We start from the raw sequence: 22,354 nt of genomic DNA, 5'->3' as shown, positions 1-22,354 counted from the left end.
CAATCAATGCTGGTGTGGTAGTAAAAATAACATAAAAAGTTGGAAGATGCTTGTGAAATGTATGTCTCAGGTTGCCATAGTAGCGGCTTATAACATTAGATGTAGTAAGCATGAATTGGCTGCGGCTCTTTGGTCCCACCCAAGTTTTGCGCCCAAAAAGTTCTGTTCCCAAGAGCTACGGAGGACCAAGAAATGGTAGACGGGACGAACGGCTTGGCATTTACTACATTTGTAAATTGCGACTTCGCAAAGCCTCTGTTCCAATCGGCAGGGATATGGCAGTATCGCTTCTGCCGATGGTGAGTGCCCGTCTTGGGATGCTGGATTCTGTCCTGCGCAGACTGGGGTAACGCTCTTCTCCTGCGCTAACAAGTCTTACGCGCCGGGCAATGCCTACTTCGCGTGTAGGAATGGCCAGGTCCAGCGTTTCGTCAAGTCCAGCTGAAAGGCCAAGTGAAGGATGATCCTCCTGTCAATGACGGCATTTTGAGGTCTCGAAGGCATCGGTATTCACCGTGCATCCAGGGCAACTCTCCTGTTCCTACCATTCGCAGTAGAGAAATCTTCGGTATAATTCACCAGCACTATAGATGCAGCTCGTGAATGCATGGTACCATCCCAAAGTGTTTCAATGCCAGGAGTATTACCTAGTATTGGGAGGTATCTACATGCACATTTTTACATTTCGGGATTTGATGCTTTAGGGGAAGTGTTTGGCTAGTGGGCCCTGATTGGCGGCGGCCAGCGGCTGTCGGTCAGCTAGGAACCCGACTCACTAACGCCGACTAATGGACTTTAGGCGACTTGGAGCTTGGTCAAAAAAGAGGCTTCTGCTATCACCTCCATCAATGCTTCGGTCCAACCTCAGGTGACTTTCGGATCAGCGACAAGGCTGACACATAAATATCCCAATCAATCTTGAGCTCCACCGCTCGTGGGCCGGTGCCGACCTTTGCTAGTCGAACCCTTTTTTCCCCAGCGCGCTTGGTCGGGCTTTCGGAATCTACGGGCGGGTTCGTTCCTTCCCCTGTCCAGGCCTGGTTGGGCTACTCTCGAGCATTGAATTGAATGGAGATGGCCTCTGGAACCACCGGCAATGGCATCAGTCAATTGGCAGTAGGACCGTACTCTACCCTGACGCCCGCCGCCGTTCTAGATACGCTGACTACGTCGCCCCGCTCCTCGCGCTCGCACCTGGCGCCCGAGGACGCGTTCCATGCCACCTCGCCGCCACGTCGCTCAGGCGGCTTCGACCAGCACAGCAACAACATGAGCCTCCTGCGCGACACCGTAGCCGCCGCCGGGGCCGACGTGCGGTCCTCCCGGCGCCGGGAGTCCAAATTCGGCAGCCGGAGCCGGAGCAGGCGGCGCAAGCGCAACTGGAAGAAGATCCTCTGGGTGAAGCAGTCGTACCCGGACAACTACACGGACCAGACCACCTTCCTGGACAGCCTGCAGCGCAACCCGCGCCTGCAGCCGTACGAGTTCTGGCCGTTGGTGGCCGACACCACCGTCATCGTCCAGCAGGTCTGCTCCGTCACCATCTTCGTCGTCTGCTTCGTCGGCATCTTCACGGAGCGCGTGTCGCCCGTCGCCGTCGTGGGCTGGGGCAGCTTCGCGACCTTTGTCGGCTGGGCCGTATGGGACTGGTGGGTCGGTCAGGAGGGCGAGGACGAGGTCCTGCAGCGGCAGAACAGCCATCGCAGCCGCGGCGCCTGGCAGCCGCGGCAGGACGGCGGCGGCGCCCACTCAACCACGGCGCCCACTACGCCGTCGGCCGCGAGCTCCGTCACCAATCTGGGGTCCACGGAACGGACCACGTCGCAGGGCAACCTCATTGCCATGCGCAGTCAGCATGGCGGATCCGTCACGTCTTTGCATTCAAACGTGTCACATAACAGTCGCCTCCTCGATCCCCAGGACGGCCTGCGGCATCGTCCGTCGTCGCCTCTGCGCCGCGGGCGAGCGACCCTCCGCCTTAGCACCATCAAGTCGGCATCGCTGATCTACTTCACTATTCTGGGCCTGTCGCCCATTCTCAAATCACTTACCCGCTCGACCTCGCCCGACAGCATTTGGGCCATGTCGTTCCTATTGCTTGCTATCAACATCTTCTTCTTCGACTACTCGGGCGGCGTGGGCGTCAAGTTCCCGGCCTCGCTGTCTACGAACGCCGCGTTAATGGCATCGACGGTGTTGGCCTCCCGGCTCCCGTCGACCGGACAGGTCTTCAGCTTGACGCTGTTCAGCATAGAGGTGTTTGGCTTGTTTCCAGTCTTCAGGCGATACGCGCGGCACCGTAGTTGGCGCTATCACGTCGCGCTTACGGTGCTACTCACGGTTGGGGCCGGCGGAGGCATGGGCCTGATCCTGGGCGAGGGCAGAGACGGCGTATGGCCTTGGAAGAGCGGGCTTCTCGGCGTCTTGGTCGGGGCCTTTATTGTCATCGTCGCCATGGGCGCATCGAGTTGGTGGCTGATAGGACTGCAGAAGTACAAGAACGCCATGAACGGGCCGTGGGACCAAGCACGGCCTATCATCATCAGTCGGCGGCAGTGGGAGTATGACTAGTGACATGCTATAGTATTGGTAGACATAATCCAGAACAATATTCTCTCTCGAATTCTATAGAAACGCCTGGCCTTTCGCCATATTCGCCATCCGAGTTTCCGCCCAATAACGAAAGGCCATGACTATGTTCTTCAAGCTGACCCTTGCAGATTTGATGCGTGCCGCGGTCCGTCTTTCTGCTGTCGATGGGACAAAGAACCGATGTTGGACCCAACACCAACCGATTCGAACCCCCTTTGTTCAGACCAGCGTCCGAGGGAACATTGCGTCATGTGCCAGCATATCTTGACGAGGATGAACGGCGAGGCCTTGTTGTCCAGCGTTCTGCTACATCCAACACTCATCTCAACGTTCGCGCAGCAAAAGTCTTTTTTGAAACAAGCGTGCGTGAGGATTTCTTCCATAGGGCAAACGTACACATACGAGGTCGCATCAAAGAAATGCTCAGTCTCCACTGCGGCATATGGAACGCGTCTCTTGGTGTATAAATGCCATGTATAGAACACCGACGGGGAGAGGGAAAAAACCACTGAACTATATTTTCTTCCAGTATAGCATACCTGCCCTCATATGATCACTAGCGACTCTCTAATCTTATTCCGGACTCTGATTTCTCTTGTTCTTCCATTTCTTCTATCCACGATCTCTCGCTTAATATATTACTTTCTGAGTATGCTGTTATTGCAACAGACCGTGCCGGCTGTATTTTCAGCGAAGCTACCCGTTCCTGCCGCGAGGCCTGGCAGTGGCCGGAATCGGTTGCGGTGCCCTAAATCTAGACGGAGACAGATAATGCCAGGCAAAAGAACCGCATCCAGGACTAAACATTACGGTCACATTGGACATCGTCGAGAAGGTCTGGTCGCGATACCTGAAGAAGAGGTCGAAGGGGATACACAAATGGGGCCCGGCTACAGCAGAGCTGTAGAGCATACCATATCCATCGCCAGTTCTGATTCTCCTTCTCCTTCTTCTTCTTCTACCGCCACCACTGCCACGATACGATGCATCGAACGCGGAATGACGCAGCTACGAGAGTGGGATTCTACAAGCATGGCCAAGGATAATACATTTTATGACCATCGTGACACCTCCCCGCCCGAGACGCAAAAGATAATACCCCCTCAGACCCGAAAAGGAGGACGAGAACACCGCCCCGTGACTCTGCGCTGGGAGTCGCCCAAGTCCACGATCCAGCTCGAGGACCTCCTTTTCGGCATCGGCAGCCAATTCGACGACATGACCCTCTCGCCCAGGCAACTTTCCTGTATAGATTTTGCCTGCGATCAGAACCCTGACGATAGACCACAACCCCCTGGCCCGTCCCTCTCCTCCTCGATGGCGCCAACAGCCGGAGGGCCCGATGCCCTCACCATGCAACCTCAGGACATGACCCCCGCCCACCACCACGAAGACGCCGACGAAGATACAATTCTCCTAGTAGACAAGGCCGACGTCTCATCCCGCTCGTCACTCCTACCCGTTGCCAGTGCGGCCCCCAGGCCGAAGCCAGCTCCCTCCTACCTACGCCGCCTCTCGGGGACGCTGGCCTCGACCATGCGCCGCGTATGCGCCGGTCTGTGGAACCTGGTGAGGTGGAAAGTCTGCAATGGCGTACGCGTACATCGTCGGCCGCGGCGGCAGCAGGGCGGTCTTGAGAAGCGCGGGGGACGTGGTGGCGTGATATATCTGGTTTAGCCGTACGACCAGTCCGTGTGGTGCAGGTTACCCAGTCGCAGCGTGTGTTGGTTGTCAGGTCGGTCTTATTCCCGCCAAGCAGTGCATCTTTTTGTTCGATATACTCAGTAGAAGCAAGACACGCTGCCGAAAGAATGTATGCATTATCTACCTATACAGCACAATTCTAGCTCCAGCTATTCATAATCGAACGCTATTATCTTAGATTTGCTCAGGCTTAAGGCAGCATGTATTTTTCACATTAGGCGCCTAGTAACAACAATATCCCATGATAACAATGGGTTGGTAAAAAAGTCCATGCAGAGAGCCCCAGCCCGAACCCGCCAAACATTCAGTGGGAAACTTTATGAACTGTTACGTTCAAAGAGGATCTAGGGTATTATTAGCCTTCTGTCAATCAATGGACTTCAGCTTAAACGAACGCCAACGGCCCAAGTCGCTCTCCACAACAAGACCCTTCCTGCAGCATCAAGTCACCACATTTCCTCGTGCCCCTAATGCAAGTCTACCTAGTCAAGTCAGGCGTCAACAACGATCACGCAGAAGAAAACGGAGAACATAAAGTTTTTTTAATTGGTTTCCAATGCCAAGATGCGTCGTATATTGCAAAGATAGCGGGCTCGAGTATCCAAAACCCGCTTCGGCGATATAGTACTAATACAAGACACTGACAAGACATCGTTTCAACGTCTAGGGTCCATAGTCTGACCCTCTTCTTCCCCTCTCTCCCTTCCCCCAGAAGCAAGCGACCGTAATCCAGATCGGCTTCTAGGCAGGAGTCATGCCATCTTCTGTGAGGAAGTATGGGGGGTACGTGGATCGTACCCAATGTTCTGGCGAATAAAATAGAAAAAGAATTCCATATGACCTCTTCAGGGCCCCCGACGGTAGAACCGTATGCATATACTCCGGGTCCTCATCATCCACATCCAGTGTACAAAGAAAAAATAAAACCGGGCCAAACAAAAAAACTTCATCATGACGGTATATCCTGGTATCACCAAACATGCTGTCACCGCAGCCAAAAACCGGCAGAACAAAAAAGCAAATGGCAAGCCTGCCGAAACTCCCCTCGGGTTCATGTACTTTCCTGAACCCGGCCGGTTTATAATAAAAAAGAAATATTCGAATGAGTAGTCGTGTTCGTGAAGAACAGAAGGGCCCAGTCCATCATGGCACTGGTGGTAACCCAAAAACAAAAGGCCAAAAGATATAGGCTAACGCCAGAAGATGCAATAGATTTCCGCGATGCAATAACATCAAAAGTTGGGAGTGTGAGGGAGCAAGCTGGAATCAACGGATGACCCCAGAAGCCTTCTCCGTATATAGATGCGTCTCAGCCCCAGATGGGTGCATTCTTGTACGCCGGAGAGTTGTAGCTGTGAAGTACGCGGTATGGTGCGTGATGTTGATCGGCGCCCATGCTCCGATTTCGAAAATGCCCTCGAGGTACGTAAGGAGGGTAGCGACCCTGGTTACCGAGCACTTGGGGCATGGGACGACCACTCCAAGGGTCGGTGACGTATTCTTGGCCGTCCTTGTGAACCATCGATGGGTAAGGGCCAGTGTCTCGAGACAAAATTTGTTCGGCTTCGGTGAAGACGGCATCCTCGTCCGGCTGGAACTGCTGAAGGCTGTAGCCATCATAGCTATACCTGTGGTGAAGGGGCGCCAGTTTGGGTCGTGCTATCACATGGCCTTGTGGTTGGCTCGTTTGACGAGTGAATGAGTTCTGTCGGCTCGGGTTGACTGATGATGTTCCCGAGCGAGTTCCGTTATGGTGATCAGGCTGCAGATCCCAATTGGGCCTTCGGAAGGACCCCGTCTCGGTAGAGAAAGCTACAGACAGCTGTCGACTCAGATCAGGCATCTTTGGCGAGACCGGAGCGCAGCCGCGATAACCTTCAGCTACCGGAGGATAGCCGTGATGGACCCCCTGTATAGACGGACCTAGGTTTGCAGTTGAAGGAAAGCTTTGAATTCCTTCTCGGCTAGACTTTCTGGAAAGAGCCTGTCTCATAGCTGCTGGGGGTGTGGATTGCGCTCTGATTGGATTCTTGATATAGTCTCCGTTATTCCGCGTCCGCATGCTCACCGGTGGAGGTGATCTTATTCTCTTGCCAAGACTCTCCACCGTGCTCACCTGGCTCACTGGTCGCGCTTCATTGGCAGCAGGCATGGCTGGCGGCACCATATTGGTGGCACCCGAGTGTCGCATCGACAGGTCCTTTTCCATCTGTGCGTTCATTGTGGTCGATCTTCGTCGGACGTGGGACTTGCGGGGGCCGCTTCCAGACATCGAAGATGTTCGAAGTCTACCTCCCGCAGCGGGAGCCCCCGTAGGAGACGCAGGGGTAGCTTCTGGTTCGGGTGAGATTGACGCTGCCAACGGGGTCGTGACCATTGATTTCCAGATAGGCACAGATTTGCGGACGGTTGGCTCCGTAGCAGGCGCGGCAGATTGCAGTGCCGTGCTCGATGTGATGCACTGGCCGTCGTTCCTGGGCTTACGTGTACTTGGCACAGAGCCGTCTCGGGGTGCTTTGGGAGCTTTGGGAGAGTTGTCATACTCGGCACTGCCAACACTCATGATTGTGCCAAGAGTCTCTTTACTAGGCTCGGCTCGGAGATCCCACCTCTTCCGAGGAAGAGGTAGCGGTCCGAGTTGATCAGCGAAGGTAGTTTCAGCCAGAGGCGTGGACGGCACTTCGGCCTCTTCCGCTTGTGTAGGTGCTTGGGCTTCGTGAGACTTGCGGCCACTGCTAAGAAAACGGTGGAGCTTGCCATTCTTGCGTGTAATGCTGCTAATACTCAGACCCGAATTGGATATAATCGAGGTCGTTGGGCTGAGCGGCGATACTTCAGATGCGAGAGCAGGGCTAAGTTGGCTCTTGAGGTTGATGGCAAGTGGCGCCGAGTTCTTCGCCCGCTTCGAGAAGGGCGAGCGACTCAGAGACCATGACTTGTGTCGCCCAGGGGAGTCTGTAGACTTGGTCGCGGCATCCTTATCTGGGACAGGTGGAGGAGTAGCCTCTCTCGAGGAAGATGGGTCGACCAAATCCGGGCTTGCCGATATGGGCCGGTGCAGGATTGCGCTCTCTTTGTTAGGCGTATCCGGCGGTGTGTTAGCACAAAGTTCTGTCTTCTTTGGCGCAGTTGGCTTCGAAAACGAACGCAACGAGACGTTGGAGCTGTAGCCAGAGTCGGCCTTTGACAGGGACTGGTGCGAGTAATCCGAGGTCGGGCTAGCAACGATGCCGCTATCGGATCTGCCGATCTCCTTTGACCGTCGTTTCTCGGCCGCAAGTCTGGGACGGGGGTGTGACTTGGCACTGGGGTCAACTCGCACGTCCAGCACCTCGGGTCGGGGTGAATCAGGTTCAACCTCGAACAAATCATCTTCTAGCGCCGTCGTCTTGCTTGTGGTTTGCAGTTCTTCGGTTTCCAACTTCACCTCGTCCAGTCGAATTGGGCTCACACATATCTGCGGGAGATACCCGGGAGTCAGAAGTGCTGATTGACCAATGCCGTCAGGTTGTGGCGGTTGTGCCGCCGGTTCTGAGATCTGAGGCTGGTGGAAGTAGTCCTGACCTTGTTTTGACTCTGTAGCGCGATGAACCCCGGAGTCTACATTGGAAATTGGGCTAGTCACGGGACTACCATTGGTGATCCGGAGAGTACCTAGCTTGAAGGCCCCGGTCTGGGCATAACCTTCGTCGGTCGGCGTTGCTGCTCGCGGTACGGACTCCGAGTGAGTGGCAGTGGAGGGACGCATTGCGAACATGCCTATCTCAAGGCCGTCGTCAGAATCGCGCGGGGACGGTGTAGGCGGCATACTGAATCGATGTTTAGATTTATGCGGAACCGGAGGCGTTGGGGATGCGCGTGTGGCGAGCCCGGGCGTGAGAAGCGAGCGCCGCCTCATCGGAGTGTACATGGACACATCGGAGCTGGCCCGTGGAATAGAGGGGGTTGTAGGGTATACAGGATTGGCTTCCGAGTGCGAGCCCCTCCGGCTCCCCGTCGTCTGGGTATCTGACATCATTGAAAGGTCTTCGATATAAATAGGCGTCTCCATTAGGTACGAAAGACGTTTTGCTTCGTACGAGGTAGGATCGTAGTTGAAAGGGAGGTTGGAGCCGGAAATTGGCCATCTGCAGATTAAGACTATCAGCAAGAGAATCCAGGAGTATAGCTCCCTCAGAGGCTGAAAAAGACTTACCCTGCGGTTTGGGCGTAATGCCCAGCACCGTCCACCACGATCATGGAATTTGCTCTGGTTGGCCGCGAGCTCGGCGCAGGTGAAGGCGAGGGCACCATGGCGCCTATACTGTTTGTTCTCCCGGGCCTCTTGGAAGCCTCTTTTGAAGACCGGGACCGAAATAGGCTTTTGACAGACAGGGTCCGGGAGGCGCCCTCTGGCCGGCCGGTGGGTTCCGGCTGGTCGAAATCGCCAAGGTCGGGAAGCGGAGGAAGCGGTGGCAACGGAGACGAGGGAGAAGCGCCATAGGGGTGGGACCAGGTCCTGTTCGACAGGGAGCGTCGTTTGGACAAGTCTACCGGGCGACTGGGGTGTTTCGACAGTCCAGCTGCCGTCACGTTGGTCGTTCGGGGTTTGGACAGCTTGTGAGGAGCCATCCGGCCTCCCCTCTCCGGGGACTCTTTGGAGGGGACATTTCCCATTCTCGGATCGGAAGACTGGAAAGTGGCCTTCCTTCGTTATCGTTACTGTTGCACGACTGCACGGCGCCCATGCCACAAAATCCTCCGAGGTTCGACAAGCAGCCTAACTCTCCCAATCCATGCCGCGCAACCCAGATAGCAAGCAGCGCCCTGAACCAATAATTATGCTGTGGAGGAAAGGTCGGCAATGACACGGCACGATCAAAGTCACAACGGGAGAGAAGGTAAGTAGAGAGAGAGAGAAAGAGGGAGAGAGAGCCAAAGTATGGGCGAGTTACAAACACACAGCAGGACCTGCTGGTTTTATTGTTGTTGATTGGGGTAGATCATATTAGATCGAGACAGTGGCGTCTACGATGTAGGTTAGGAGGAAGAGGGAGGAAAAAGTCTAGAAGAGTAGCCGAAACAAAACAGATATATCCAAGTGGGCTGGACAAGCACAAGTGTCAGGACCGGGCTAGGGAGCGAGCAGAAGCAGGCGGTGGGAAGACAGTCTGTTTGAGAAGAAACCTGAATCGATTGTAAATCACTACAAGGCAGTTGGGGCCAGGACAGGAGGACAGGAATCCAGAATGGGTGATATGCTGAATCGAGATCGTAGAGATTAGGACAAGAGTCGGATGCGACAAGGACCAAGAAGTCGAACATGCGGCTTCCTCACCTAGGAAAGAGGGGGTTACTGGTTTGATGCCGGACAGCCGCCGTGTGTTTTTCGTTACCTGCCTTGGGAAGTTGTCTGATCTCCCCCCAAAGTGGCAGACCAAGTGCTTTCCCCCCTGCAGAGGTACAGAAGGTACAGACCTCCGACCTGGGTCCTGACCTGGGCAGACCTCGGACAGGCCAACGAGAGTGCAGGAGGATTGCACGACGATGGGTTTGGTTTAGAGACCGCCTTGGGCTGTGGGGTAAGTCTGACACGGGGGTAGCCCTGGTCGAGGTGAACAGGGGGCTCGGATTGGATCGACTGTCTTACTGTTCCCGCGCATCAAAAGATGGAACGCCTGGGTTGACCCAGAAGCAGGCTTTTTGGGTGACAGCGCCTGCTCGACAACACACACAGGACACATGCACATGCACCTTGCACTCCTCTCATTGATCCAGCCCAGAACCAGAACCAGACCGCGACCAGCTTTGGGTCGGCGTCGCTTAACGGATGCAATATCGTCCGCACCTATAGCCTATAGCGCTATATCCTGTGGTTAATGTTCCAGCACGCCAGTGCATGAGCTAGCTAGCTGGGACGCGTTAAGCAGAGCAAATCAAGCAGAAATGCATTTTGCTGCTGGTGGCTTGCAGGTACCTCTTGACGTGAAAGTTGTTTCAGACTTTGTTCTCTGTTAGCTCTGCTTCTTTAAAGAGTGGAATCCGTTGCTTGTGCGACCGGGAATTCCTTGGTTGACAGATTCAGCTACGGGCGGCGGCAGATTAGCGGTCGCGCCGTCAGTGCTTTAATTCTTTTTCGCTTTTTTTGCTTCTTCTTTTTTTCTGCTACAAGCCACTGCTCAGGAAAGCCTTCTCCTAACCTTAGCAGAGGCATTCCTCCTCGTCACTGAGTCGCACATTGAGCATCAGAATAGGAGCAAGCTCGGGTAATCTGGCGGCTACAGCTATTGCAGTGACTATTGATATGTTTACATAGCAGACTTACATTATGGCATTATTGCACGCGAGCTAAACCACTCGCAGCACTGCTCCGGAAAACCAGATGCACTACCTCAGCGGCATCATCTCCGCGATCCTACTAGCTCTTTACCACATACGCAGAGACGCATGAAGGCATGTAGCCAAGCAAGGAGGCACTTGGAAATCCAGATTTACGCGATGCAAGGATTTCAATGTTGGAGTCGCCTGGATTGGCTCTCGGCAGATTTCAAGGTCGGATGGCTGACGGCGCCTTATCGACAAGGTGAAAAGGTGAAAAGAGGAAAAGAGGAGGAGGTGGTGGCTGAACTAGCCAAGCATTTGGCATCACTATTCAAGGTTAAGGATCGTAGCACGTTGCATTCGCCTGCAGGAAGATCAATCGCGCGCGGGATAAGGCCAACCAACCTCCAAACCCACACTACCTACTACATGTAATCGTATCGTAACCACATCCGTGATCGATTTTGATGTACATCAATTTGTAGAGTGGCTATTTCCAGACTCAGCTACTGGAGTAGTTCCAGCCGCTATAACGCACCCTCGGAGAGTAGGCGGCCCACCTGCTAATTAAAAGAAAAATAAAAACGATTCGATCACAGGGGGCTACCGTGAGACCATCGTAGACGTCATGCTCGGTCAACTTTAGACTGCGCGTGGTCTGATCTCGGCCGCGGGCGTGACAGGAGGGAGGTAGGCAGTAGGCTGGTAGGTGTTCGGGATGAGGAGTTGGTGATATGTGCCTTCTTGTTGCACATGCGGCGCAGTCGAAAAACAGCCCGCTTATCAGCCTACACATGCATGTAGGAGCTGCATGCATCACCATCCCCCCTCCTCTTCCTCCACAGGTGGCTGGCGACGTTCAAATCTATTCGACGCAGTAATTGTCCACCACCTTGCCTTTTCAGAATCCTATTGCAGATATGCTGCAGGACTGTCGGTCAGTGTGAAGACTGTGCGCCGCCTCCGGAGTTCGAGGCCTTGTCGAGCAAGGACGGCCCGTGTCTGACCAGAGAGGTCAGCACCCTGGCCCTCTCGCCAGAACTCTCGCTCTCGCTCTCGAGATTGCGAAATTTGCTCTGCTCCTCTGGCAATTGGACGGAACCCACCCAATCTACCGCGCGCCAGGAACCAGCACGGCTTCAGCACGGCCGCGGGTAGCAGTGATTTCTTTGACGTCAGTCGTTCGTGATGGGCGGAAGTTTTGGCCCGAATACTACGAGTGGTGTCGAGGTCATGTTCCTGACAGCGCTAAGGAGGGTTTTGGGCTTCACACGCCTTCAAACTGGTTTCGGGGCGCCGGGGCCCGCCCAGAACAGCCAAGGAAGAGGTCCGAAGAACTCAACGGCTGCTACTGGAGACGGTCCATACATTCCCAACATGCGTCTACCGACGAGCCGAGGAGCCTACCTCCCTTGCTCCCGTGCTCCCACATAGGAGCCTACGTAGCTGCACGGCCAATATCTTCTCATCACCATGTGTCTGTGTCTACGGAGTACCAAGCTTCCGCATAATCTGGAGAATGGCGTATGCCGCTTACTGTACGGGCTTATATGATGATAGACAGCTTCTTGACTCGTTTTTCAAAGTATGTTTATAATGATTACATACATATACGTATCAGCAAACGAGCGTATCTAACCCTGCCGATCATTGATCGCCCATACATATCATATCGCCGAGTACGTAAATTGGTCGGGGTGGCGAGCGAGTGGAGAAACTGTATTTTACGAATCCAGCGAGCCAGCAGAAACAGAAATAGCCGCCCTTTTGAGCCGCCCGGCCGCCTCACGTTGCGATCGGCGTCGAGCTGAGGTTTCGCCTTGCCTCGGCGACTCGAGCCCGCCCTCAAACCCTCACTCAAACCCGCGTCTTCTTGCTCTCAGCTTGCTTCGGAGAATTAATTCTGTCGTCGAGTAGGAGAAAAGGGCACTTGGGTCGTCCCTTGAATGCCATCTGCAATCTCCTTTGCTGTTGCGACATGGCCATTCCTGTGGCGTGCATGAACTCCTTGAAACCGCAAACCACTGTTTGTTCATCCTCCGACCAGGCTGCGATCGCTCCTGGTTCCCGACGCAAGTCATTCATTTCCTTCCGTCACCCCTGATGTAACTCGAGGAAATCGTGTTGCATTCTCGCAGCTCATCAAGATTAAGTATACATAAACGAGCCCTACGGCCGTTCAAGCCCACCCTTCCTGATTGCCTAGGCATATTACGATGGTCACAATTGGTGGCCGGTGGCTTTCTTTCTGGGTGTGAGGGCATGTGTCTCCCACGTTTGCACGCGACCGAGAAGCCGAGCCTCTCACCAGGCCAATTGACCAACCAATTTCTTCACACAAACAACCGAACTCGTGTTCGATTCTAGAAGGAAATCTTATTTACCATTGCAGGCCAAGGTTTGGCGATACTCATCTACCTACTCATTTAACAGACCTAATCCCTCATCCCTCGGCCCTTGACAACAGCGCCTGCGATCCCCTGAAGCTCGGTTCGTCTCAAGAAAGCTATCACCTAAATTGACTGATTCGCACTTGTCGCACCACAGACGAACTGTCGAAATGATTCGTGCATACATAGGCCTGCTAGCTGCAATGCGATCTGGCGCAGACTGGCGCAGACTTGCATGCAGACTCCAAATCAGCCTATTCCCCAATGACGTAGGTGCAGCCCTCTGCGCCCATCCAGACCTCGTGAACCTGACCGGCTTTCACATCAATGCGATCGCCAACCGAGAACGTCTTCTTCTCGGGCTGTGCATCGTTGGGGTATGTGATGGTCAGCTGGCCTTTCAGAATCAGATGCGTGGTCAGGCCGTCGTGAGAATGAGGGCTATAGTGCGCGTTGCTGGGCACATATCGATTGTGTCAGCCTCCGTTCAATTCAGGAAGTCGCGACAGGCGATGTAGGTAACCTGTCCAGCCATGGTGGTTTACGTACGGCCCATCGGTCCAGGTAAAGACGTGCGGAAAACCCCACGAGCGGACCTCTTCTTCATACTCCTTGCGAGATTTGGACGGCATTGCGGATATGCTTCCCGTGGACCATGAGTATGTAGCCTGATTGATGATCTTTTCTCTTCGTTGAAGAGAAATTGTCGACGTGCAGAAATGATGTTGACGGCGTGGCTGTAAAACGGTTCATAGTCGGCCTTGTGTCAGTGCCTCCACTAGTGACGTCTGCACAAACGGAGAATGCAACGCGCACACTTGCATACAAACCGTAAACTACCCAAGCAGCCTAGGCAGCTCGTAAGGGCTGGTGATGTCTTACCATTTGGGGAGGAGCTCAGCCTCACGCCGACGGTAAACCAATCCCACCCTCTTCAAAACAATCGTCCACTCACAGCAAACCTTCACGTGGATCATTGATCCATGTACCTGACATGGAACCGAGTTGAGTGATGTGTTCCGCTATTGCTTTTGCTCAAGCTGATAGGGACCAACCAACGCAGAAGCCACATCGAAATTCATCACATTGGGCGCGAGTTGAAACGGGAAAAAAGAGCTCACAAATGGCATGATAATGGGCGGAAACTCCCTGCTCAAATGGCCGCGTATGTCGATGGGAGCTCCAATAGCCCAATGCTCTATCAAACAAGCCCGTCCAGGTAGCATTGGCTGGCCCCAATTGCCAGGGTCTTACGAGCAATGCAATCATACAAGCAATGCCTATCCACCCAGTAAACCAGTTGTTTCCTGTCGATCTCCAAACAGAAATAGCAACGCCCGTTCTCGATGCAGGTTATGAAGACGAATTGACAGAGGGGCGCTGCAACCAAGCATTTGATACCCCCCCTTTAAATCTATGCTCATCAGTGGGTTTCTGTCTGATCGCGCGATACGCACCCGCGGGCACGAGCAGACGAGGTCCTCGATGGCGAACACAGAACATGTTTGGACATGTTTATATTCCAGTTTATATTTGGGGGCCGATTGAGTTGAGCTAATGTTGATGGGGGATGTAACGGTTCTGGCAGTAGCCTGCTCAGCCCCCAAAAATTCAGTGGCATCCAACATCGAAATGATGCAGTCAGCATTTGGTTCGCCTCCGCCATGGCAGCAGCAAGAACGAACTGTGTGGCTAGGCGGTAGGTAGGCAGGCAGTCAGGCAGGCAGGCAACCCATGTGCCATGCTAGCTAGAACATCTCTAGCATCTCACATTCCCTCCTCAGTATTGGGCATGATGGTCGAAAGTGATAGCGACATGGACGACGAAGGAATATTGCTGTTGACTTGACACGCCCATTCCACGTCACAGCCCTATAGAGCCGCCAAGGCATGGACTATTAATAAGGAACAGAGCGCAAAACGCCCAAATAGGAGTCTACGAGGGCCTGGATCCGCCGCGCTACTCCATTACCGGCCTGCAGTCAGTGCCAGAGTGCCAGGCTCACTGCTACATCCCTGTCCCTACCCTCCTACAGGTGCGCGGCGGGGCGCGGGCTGCACTCCACCACTCCTGACCCCCGGCGGCCCTGAGCTGAGCGAGCCTGTCTTACATCTCAATCTTATTATCTCGACGAGATCTGGCGAGCTCTCTTCGTGCTCTGCCACTCTTTTATCTGGTCCTGGTCTTGTTCATTCGTGGTTCTTCCCTTGTTCGCATCCTTCCTATATTCTCAATTGGTAGAATCCCTCCGCGATCCCGCGCCGCTCGACTGCAGTTATCGCTATATCACATAATTCTATACGCGTCGAATTACCAAAGATTCTTTTTTTTTTTTTGATTGCTCCTGAGTAAACGCCGACCTGCAGTTTACCTGGTTGGATTACTTGCTACTGGGCTCGAGAACCAATCCCTTATGTGTCTCTCGGTATGTTTGTTCACTCGTTATGCGCAAAGCTATACCTATACTCTTGAGCCGTAGTCCCCTAACGTCGCGAACCTTTTCAGGTATCCAAGTCCAAAACCTCCACGACCACGAACGATGCCACCGCGATGCGCCGCAAACTCAGCCTCAACCCCGCAGCCGGGGCACACATACAGGCCCTCAAGAGAGCTGTAGACTTGACCACGTTCATTTCCCCAACCCCTATACACTTTCCCGGAGACGGCACGGCAGACGGGAGGCAGTCCATCTACCTAAGCGCGGGGATACAAAAACACCTGAGGAAAATTTTCGACTACCTGAGGGATAAGGACTCCCAGCTGTCGCGCAAGAAGTTCGAGTACTTCCTCATTCACGAACAAGGAGAAGAGGCGCCGAAACTCGAGCGTGAATCCTACAAGTTTGAACAATTCTTGGAGGAATGGTGGATGCGCTTCGGTCTGGAGGCCGAAAGGCCGAGTCCGCTCTCAGAGAAGGATCTGACTAAGCCCCTCAGCAACTACTTCATTAGCAGCAGCCACAATACATACCTGTCCGGGAACCAGCTGGCCGGGAAGAGCAGCGCGGATGCGTATAAGAGAGTCCTTCGACGGGGCTGCCGGTGCATAGAAATCGACGTATGGAATGGGGACTCGCCAAGCTCGACTCCCGATTTAGTGTCGCGATCCCGATCGAAGCCGGAACATGCCCGGCACCTATCCGGAAGCAGTTGGCACAGCGCCGCGGCGACTTGGAAGGACGCGATTGAGGAGAAAATCGAGCAGACGAGCAAAGCTTTGCTTGGCGAGAAGAAGCCCCGGAGTCGCACCCCCAGCTTCATGAGCCAAGATGCGCCTTCTGCCTTCGGGAAAGACAGCACCAACGACAGCGGACGATTTAGCATCAAAGATAGCTCGTCGTCCTTGGACCCATCGGTGCTCGCGGAACAGCTGGAGAGGACTACATCCAGGCAGTCGTTCAAGACTACGGAGCCCATCGTCATGCACGGTTATACCCTCACGAGGCCGGTAGGGTTTAGGGAAGTCTGCAAAGCGGTCCGCGAGACCGCGTTTGAGACGTCGAATCTGCCTATCATCGTTAGTCTTGAGGTGCATGCGGAACTTGAACAGCAGGATCTCATGGTACAGATCATGAAGGAAGAATGGGCCGGGGTACTGGTTGAGCAGCCGTTCGAAGATTGCCCTCAGGATAAAATGCCGAGGCTCGACCAGCTGCTCAACAAGATCCTGGTCAAGGTCAAGAAGCCACCCAGGCCGGACGCTCCTGCTCCAATGGCTACTCTGGCCCCTGTCGTGACCATCGACGATGACGGGTCGTGCTCCGAGGACGAGCGAGGCAGCTCCTCGAGTATCAAGAAAGCAAAGGTGCTCATTGGGGAGCCGCTGGGTGCCTTGGGGATATACACCCACAGCGAGCACTTCAAGAGCTTCGAATCGGCGGCGGCCAAGATCCCCTCTCACATCTTCTCGGTAAGCGAGTCGAGGATATTGGAGCTTCACCAGACAAAGACCCAGGAACTCTTCACGCACAACATGAACTACTTTATGCGGGCTTTTCCCAAGGGCCTGCGGTTCGACTCCTCGAACCTGGACCCGTCGCTGTTCTGGCGCAAGGGGGTGCAGATGGTGGCACTGAACTGGCAGTCCACCGACGAGGCAATGATGCTCAACGACGCCATGTTCTCGGGCGAACACGGATGGGTGTTGAAGCCTCCCGGGTACCGCAGCGACGACCTGTCGACCTCGCAGGCTGACGCCATCCCTCACCGGACGCTTATGCTGCGCATCACGGTCCTCGCTGGCCAGCATATCCCGCTGCCCGAGGGTGCCGGCAGCGCTAACGGCAATACGAGGTCGTTCCGCCCCTTTGTCAAGTGCGAATTGCACGTCGAGAAGCCCGAGGAGCGGTCCAGTGCTTCGATTATCGACGGGAACGGCCGTACGCTCGACGACTTCAAGCAGAAGACGGTAGCCGGCAAGACTGATCACCCCGACTTCGGCAGCACCAAAAACTTGCTCGAGTTCATTGGCGTTCCGAAGGTGGTAGAACAGCTCAGCTTCGTAAGGTAAGAAGAATAATCGCCTCTTTCTCTCTCTCGGATGACAATCCTTGTTTCCTTTCCTTCCAACTCGAACCACTTCTTCCCTCTGCCCCAATCCATGTGGCCTCATCCGTTACGCTGCACTGCATTTCATCCGAACCGTCGGGACTTGACTTGGGCCAATAGCCAATAAAGCATGTGCGACTTGCTCTCAAGCGAGAAAAGCGGTTGCGCTGGCATACGCAGCGGCCCGTCCAGCAGCAGCGGATGCACCATCGCACATGCAGATATTCACGCTGCCTGTCAACGAGGGAGTGAGGCATATACTCGTGCATGCATGCGATGGTTACCACGGGCTGTCACCGTACTGCTGTGTACTGGCTCCATTGCAGTGGAACCGTCTTCTTCTTCCTCTCCCTCTGCTTCTTCTTCCTTTGAGACCCAACCGGGGGATACACTTGGGCAGCTTTTTGCTAACATGAGTTTTTTTTTCTTCCGCTTAGGTTCAAAATCGAGGACGGTGCTTCGCGCATCCCCATCCATCGCGATCCCTTCGCCTGCTGGGCCTGCATCCGACTAGACCGGTTGCGGACCGGCTATCGCTTCATCCACCTCAAGGACCCGAAAGGTAACCCGACCAAAGGCGTCCTATTAGTTCGGGTCGACAAGGTGTTATCATGAGGGAAATAGATAGACCCTCGGCTACCCTGGAGTACCGCTAGGGGGAGACGGATGCCGTCATCCCTGTCGTCGGGACCCGGTTGCTGCACAAGCGAAGTGGGCAGCGGCGATGCTACCTGTACCTCAGCATTCCGAAGCTGATCGGGTCGTATTCGCTTCTTTGTTGCCGCCGCCGCTGCTACTGCCGCTTCTGCTTGCTCATTTGTTTTTATGTTGGGAGGGGAAACGTGGCTCCCCTCCCTGTGCTTCTTACATTTTGGGAGTTTGGATCGGGCATTGTGAGTTACAGAGAAGGGGGAACGGATACCTACCTGTACGGCGTTAGGCGTGAAATTATAGGGCTCCATGTGTATATTCCTGGCCCGTCAGTTGGTTCAGACATATCGTTGTTCAAAAATCTAGAACTTTGTCTTTGGATTTGGCACGTGGACGGGGGCCGTCAGCTTCTTCGCTCCTTCCTCTTTGGGGATATTCGTCGAGGCCAGACCGGTTGTAGAATAGGAAGGAAAGCCCAGAGAGGGAAAGCTAAGGGAGGGAGAATCCCCAATGCAGAAATTTGAATAGGGCAGGCGGGATGAAGACCGACGACGTTCACACCATGTATTGATGCGTTTGAATACTTAGAATGAGATACCCGTTGCTGGTTATGATGTCCAAATACAGAAATGGTGTCCCGCTGTTGGCTGATCTCAGGTCTTCGTGCATTCCATCAAGTTCCAATAAGCAATGTCTTCTATACATGACAACTATAGCGTCTCCCCCCGCCTTCTGTTTCTCTCTTGGAGTTAACAAGAGCCGGCAGCTAGCTTCATACATACATAGATAGTATGCTTTTCGCAAAGAAGACTAGAAGGGGCTAGGCGCCAAGACGCAGCGCAGTTCGTACAGGAGCTGGAATGTGGATATCGTTGTGGTTCCTCCTCTTCTTCCTCCCTTGCCCCTACATGAATGTATCCGGCGGGCCGCAAAATATGGGAATGCCGCGTTACTTTTACTTACATGCTGTTCGCGTTCACGTCAAATCTGGAGAAAAGCTCCGTGCTCGAGGAGGGTTTTTTATTTTGAGACACGAAAGCCGAACCCGCCGATGCAAGTTGCTGCTGCTTGTCAGACGGCTCATCCCAGTGCAAACATGGGGGACGCAGTCAGCAGTAAGCAGGCAAAGAGGAGGGGCGGCCCCCGACCAGGGTGTAGGTAGGGTGCTTGGGTGGTGGTGGTGGTGGTGGGTTATGTCTGTTTTGTTGCAGAATCATTCCCGTAAGCTTCTTGGGGTTGCATACATTCCTTTCTCGGAGTACATCTACGAAGCTGGGTTAGCGTGGTATATGGGTGGTGGTCTTCTTTTTCTATACCCCTTCTTTTTTTCCTTCTCTTCGTTATGGGGACCGGGGTGGTGACATCGCTTCTGGGAAATAGATACAGGCTCGTGTTCTAAGAAGGCAGGGTCTGTGTACTCCATATTGTCTGTCTGTCTAGAAAGGCGCGGTGTGGAAGCCTCCTACCTGCATGCCCGCCTACGTACCTGTCCGTCCCCTTTCTTTTCCTGCCCAGGGCGGCGCCGGAATCAAGTACGAACATGGCATGATCGAAAAGCTGAACGGGAAAAGGCATCCTGGTAGTCAGTACTCTGCAGGTAGAGATTTGAGGAGGGTGAACCGAAACGGAAACGATGCGCCCCCGGAGGAATTGCTGAGGGGACACAGCGGGCGGAAACGTAGGAGGACTTGTGCGCCGGCGGAGAAAAGAAATAAGCTGCTTATTCTTATGGCAGGGCTGCACAAGGGAGGCAGAGCGACTTCCGGCAGGCTCCTTCTGCAGTAGCACTGACAAAGGGGTTCCACGACACGAGGACCTGTCAAATCTATGCCTGGAAGCAAGCAGCAGGAGTCGTCGATCCTTGGAAATGAACACAAGGGGGGGAAAGGGGACGGATGGTCAGAACATGCCTTGTACGCCCCCATTTTATCTCTCTCACATACACGCACTCACACACTCTCTCTTCCTCTGCCTACACCCCTCTCATCTTCATAGGCGCGGGTCACTGATATCTCTGGCCGGCCAGTCGGCTGAAACCACGAAGGATCTCGATAATGGCGATCAATACAGGTATGATTTGCATTGTTAGTGCGGATGTGGTGCGTAGCCGCTCATTGCGAAAACCACATGCAAGTACACCAACGTGACATCAGGTCTCTTATTAGTTTATCTCTGGTGGCAGGCTGTGAAAGTGAGCAAGCAATGTTGTTTTTGTTTTGCTTTTTCTCTCACACCCCCTCATCTTTAGCACAATGTATTGCGTCGGCTACGTATCCCAGCACCCTGCCAGCCCAGCTGACAGACGCCACAACCCGAGGGAGCGTATCGGTGAATTTAGCCCATGGGCGGTGCGCGTATCCAGATACGACATGTCTGTGTGCGTAGGACATGGCGTGGTATACGGACGGGCGACAGCCGGGAAAGCAGCGGTGGGAAACGACGCCAAGAACCTTTCTTTCTTTCTCTTCTGCTCAAAGCCCATCCATATTCACAATGCAGGTTGTAATCACCACCAGAGCAAAGTAGGGATCGCAAGAGCCGACTGGCTATAATGATATCGAGCAAGTCAGCCACGCGCAGTGTGGGGAAATAAGACCTACCACATACTTGTTGGCGTAAGCACGGCACGCTTCAGCCGGGAGGGAGAAAGACCCTGGGCGCATCAGGAATCCTCAAGAGGACGAAGAGAAAGAGAAGCTGGCCGACGCACAGATAGCACATGAGTGGGTTGCTAAGCATGCCGATGGTAGCTTGCATATGCAACATGCGATGCGGTGTCACTGAACACGGGTAGGTGTCGGTGTGTTACTCACGACATTCTGGCAGGCAGCCAACGGCCTTGTCTAATACAACTTCGAGGAGCCGCTGCACGAACCTGACTCGAGGGAGCAAGGCCGTGAAATAAGCTCTCGGGGGCAACGCAAGATGCAGCATAGCCGGAGACTGAGACACATGGAAGTAGACCCGGCAGGCTGAGTACTGTACATACTTGACCTCCCCCGTCGTCAAGCTTCTAGACTGTGGGCTCGGGGCTCGCATCCTCCTTCTGTGACGTCGACGCAATCCTATTGTCCTCGTTGGATAAGCTAGCTGGCTGTCAGTCAGTCTTTTGCCAGGCAAACCCCCCAAAAGCGACAGATCATAAAACAACACATCATACTCCAATCTCCGAACGAGAGACATAAACCGAAACGTGAGTGACATGAAGAAAAAAAAGGCTCGGGATTGTGCCTATGGCCCGGCGCGCCGGCGTGGCACCCTTTCGCGCAGATCATCCATATTCCATACCAGGATATCCGGTTTTTTTCTTCTGCTTTTCGCTCACAAACACACACCATACGCACACTCAATATACGTCGGGAGCCAGAGAGAATGCTTGTTCGTCCCAGCAACTTGGGCCTGTCAAATCTGCACGCAACCTGTTGTTCCCTGCATGCCAAGAAGCAACCTTGGGTATGAGGCCGGTGTGGCTGTCGAAACCCGAGCTGCATCGGCGGGAGGAAGAGAGAGAGAGAGAGAGAGTTGATGTACACTCACTCCATGCCACTGAACCACGGCATGGGCGAGGTCTCAACTTCGGGGCAGGCGTCCGTTGCAAAGGAGAGCTGAACCCGCCAGTGTCTGAGGTGAGGACCGACCGAGGCAATGGAAAGGAGAGCAGAGTCATGCCGCCCCAAACTGTAATGATAGTGGCCTTGCCAGGGACGGTGCCTCGTGGGCAGGGTAGGTAGGCAATGACATGTCGTCAGATCTCGCATAAAGACCAGCGCTCCAAGGAAATGATATTTTGGTGTTCTGGAGCAACATGGTGCAGCTCGGCAGTCGAACTAAACTACACCGGTTGAAAACCCCTGTTGAAAGCGACTTGGGGGTGGCTGCCGCCAGGAAGCCCAGATAGGAAACGGCGGGCCCTCGAGTCTTCTAAAGCAAACTGGCCCACGTATTACGATATGTCATATTTCTGGCGGCATCATAGCGCGCGCAACCCTTAAAAGCGTTAAAAGCAATCATGGCTTTTCTGGACGGATGAGGTACGTACGTACGTTGCCAATGCGCCGCTGCTATGCGACGCCCTTGAGGAGGGGGGAAAAAGGAATCTTCACCTTGACGGTAAAAGGATCTGAAGCATTTTAGCGATTCGTGGACTACGGCGTACTTACCTGGCGATG

At 54.1% G+C, this 22,354-nt stretch overlaps 5 protein-coding genes across 5 annotated transcripts; 3 read left to right on the top strand and 2 right to left on the bottom strand.

The window, feature by feature from the left end:
- Positions 1-1,074: 1,074 nt before the first annotated feature.
- Positions 1,075-2,571, top strand: PG985_012548 (uncharacterized protein; the record flags this gene model as incomplete). Its single annotated transcript, XM_066832314.1, has 1 exon — positions 1,075-2,571. The coding sequence occupies one exon, from the start codon at positions 1,075-1,077 to the stop codon at positions 2,569-2,571; it is 1,497 nt and encodes a 498-aa protein (XP_066680364.1).
- Positions 2,572-3,363: 792 nt separating this feature from the next.
- PG985_012547 (uncharacterized protein) lies at positions 3,364-4,269 on the top strand (the record flags this gene model as incomplete). The annotated part of the gene is made up of 1 exon (XM_066832313.1): positions 3,364-4,269. One exon carries the CDS (start codon positions 3,364-3,366, stop codon positions 4,267-4,269), a length of 906 nt encoding a protein of 301 aa, XP_066680363.1.
- A 1,336-nt stretch (positions 4,270-5,605) lies between these two features.
- On the bottom strand, positions 5,606-8,952 carry PG985_012546 (uncharacterized protein; the record flags this gene model as incomplete). The annotated part of the gene is made up of 2 exons (XM_066832312.1): positions 5,606-8,423; positions 8,492-8,952. The coding sequence occupies 2 exons, from the start codon at positions 8,950-8,952 to the stop codon at positions 5,606-5,608; spliced, it is 3,279 nt and encodes a 1,092-aa protein (XP_066680362.1).
- Positions 8,953-13,240: 4,288 nt separating this feature from the next.
- On the bottom strand, positions 13,241-13,618 carry PG985_012545 (uncharacterized protein; the record flags this gene model as incomplete). Its single annotated transcript, XM_066832311.1, has 2 exons — positions 13,241-13,442; positions 13,536-13,618. 2 exons carry the CDS (start codon positions 13,616-13,618, stop codon positions 13,241-13,243), a joined length of 285 nt encoding a protein of 94 aa, XP_066680361.1.
- Positions 13,619-15,537: 1,919 nt separating this feature from the next.
- On the top strand, positions 15,538-18,149 carry PG985_012544 (1-phosphatidylinositol 4 5-bisphosphate phosphodiesterase 1; the record flags this gene model as incomplete). The annotated part of the gene is made up of 2 exons (XM_066832310.1): positions 15,538-17,492; positions 17,972-18,149. The coding sequence occupies 2 exons, from the start codon at positions 15,538-15,540 to the stop codon at positions 18,147-18,149; spliced, it is 2,133 nt and encodes a 710-aa protein (XP_066680360.1).
- Positions 18,150-22,354: the final 4,205 nt, after the last annotated feature.

The sequence above is a fragment of the Apiospora marii genome (assembly GCF_038362585.1).
Source record: "Apiospora marii strain CBS 49790 chromosome Unknown utg000009l_segment0_segment0, whole genome shotgun sequence".
Taxonomy (NCBI): Eukaryota; Fungi; Ascomycota; class Sordariomycetes; order Amphisphaeriales; family Apiosporaceae; genus Apiospora; species Apiospora marii.
Note: the sequence above shows the minus strand (reverse complement) of the source record. Positions and strands in the feature narration are given on the sequence as shown.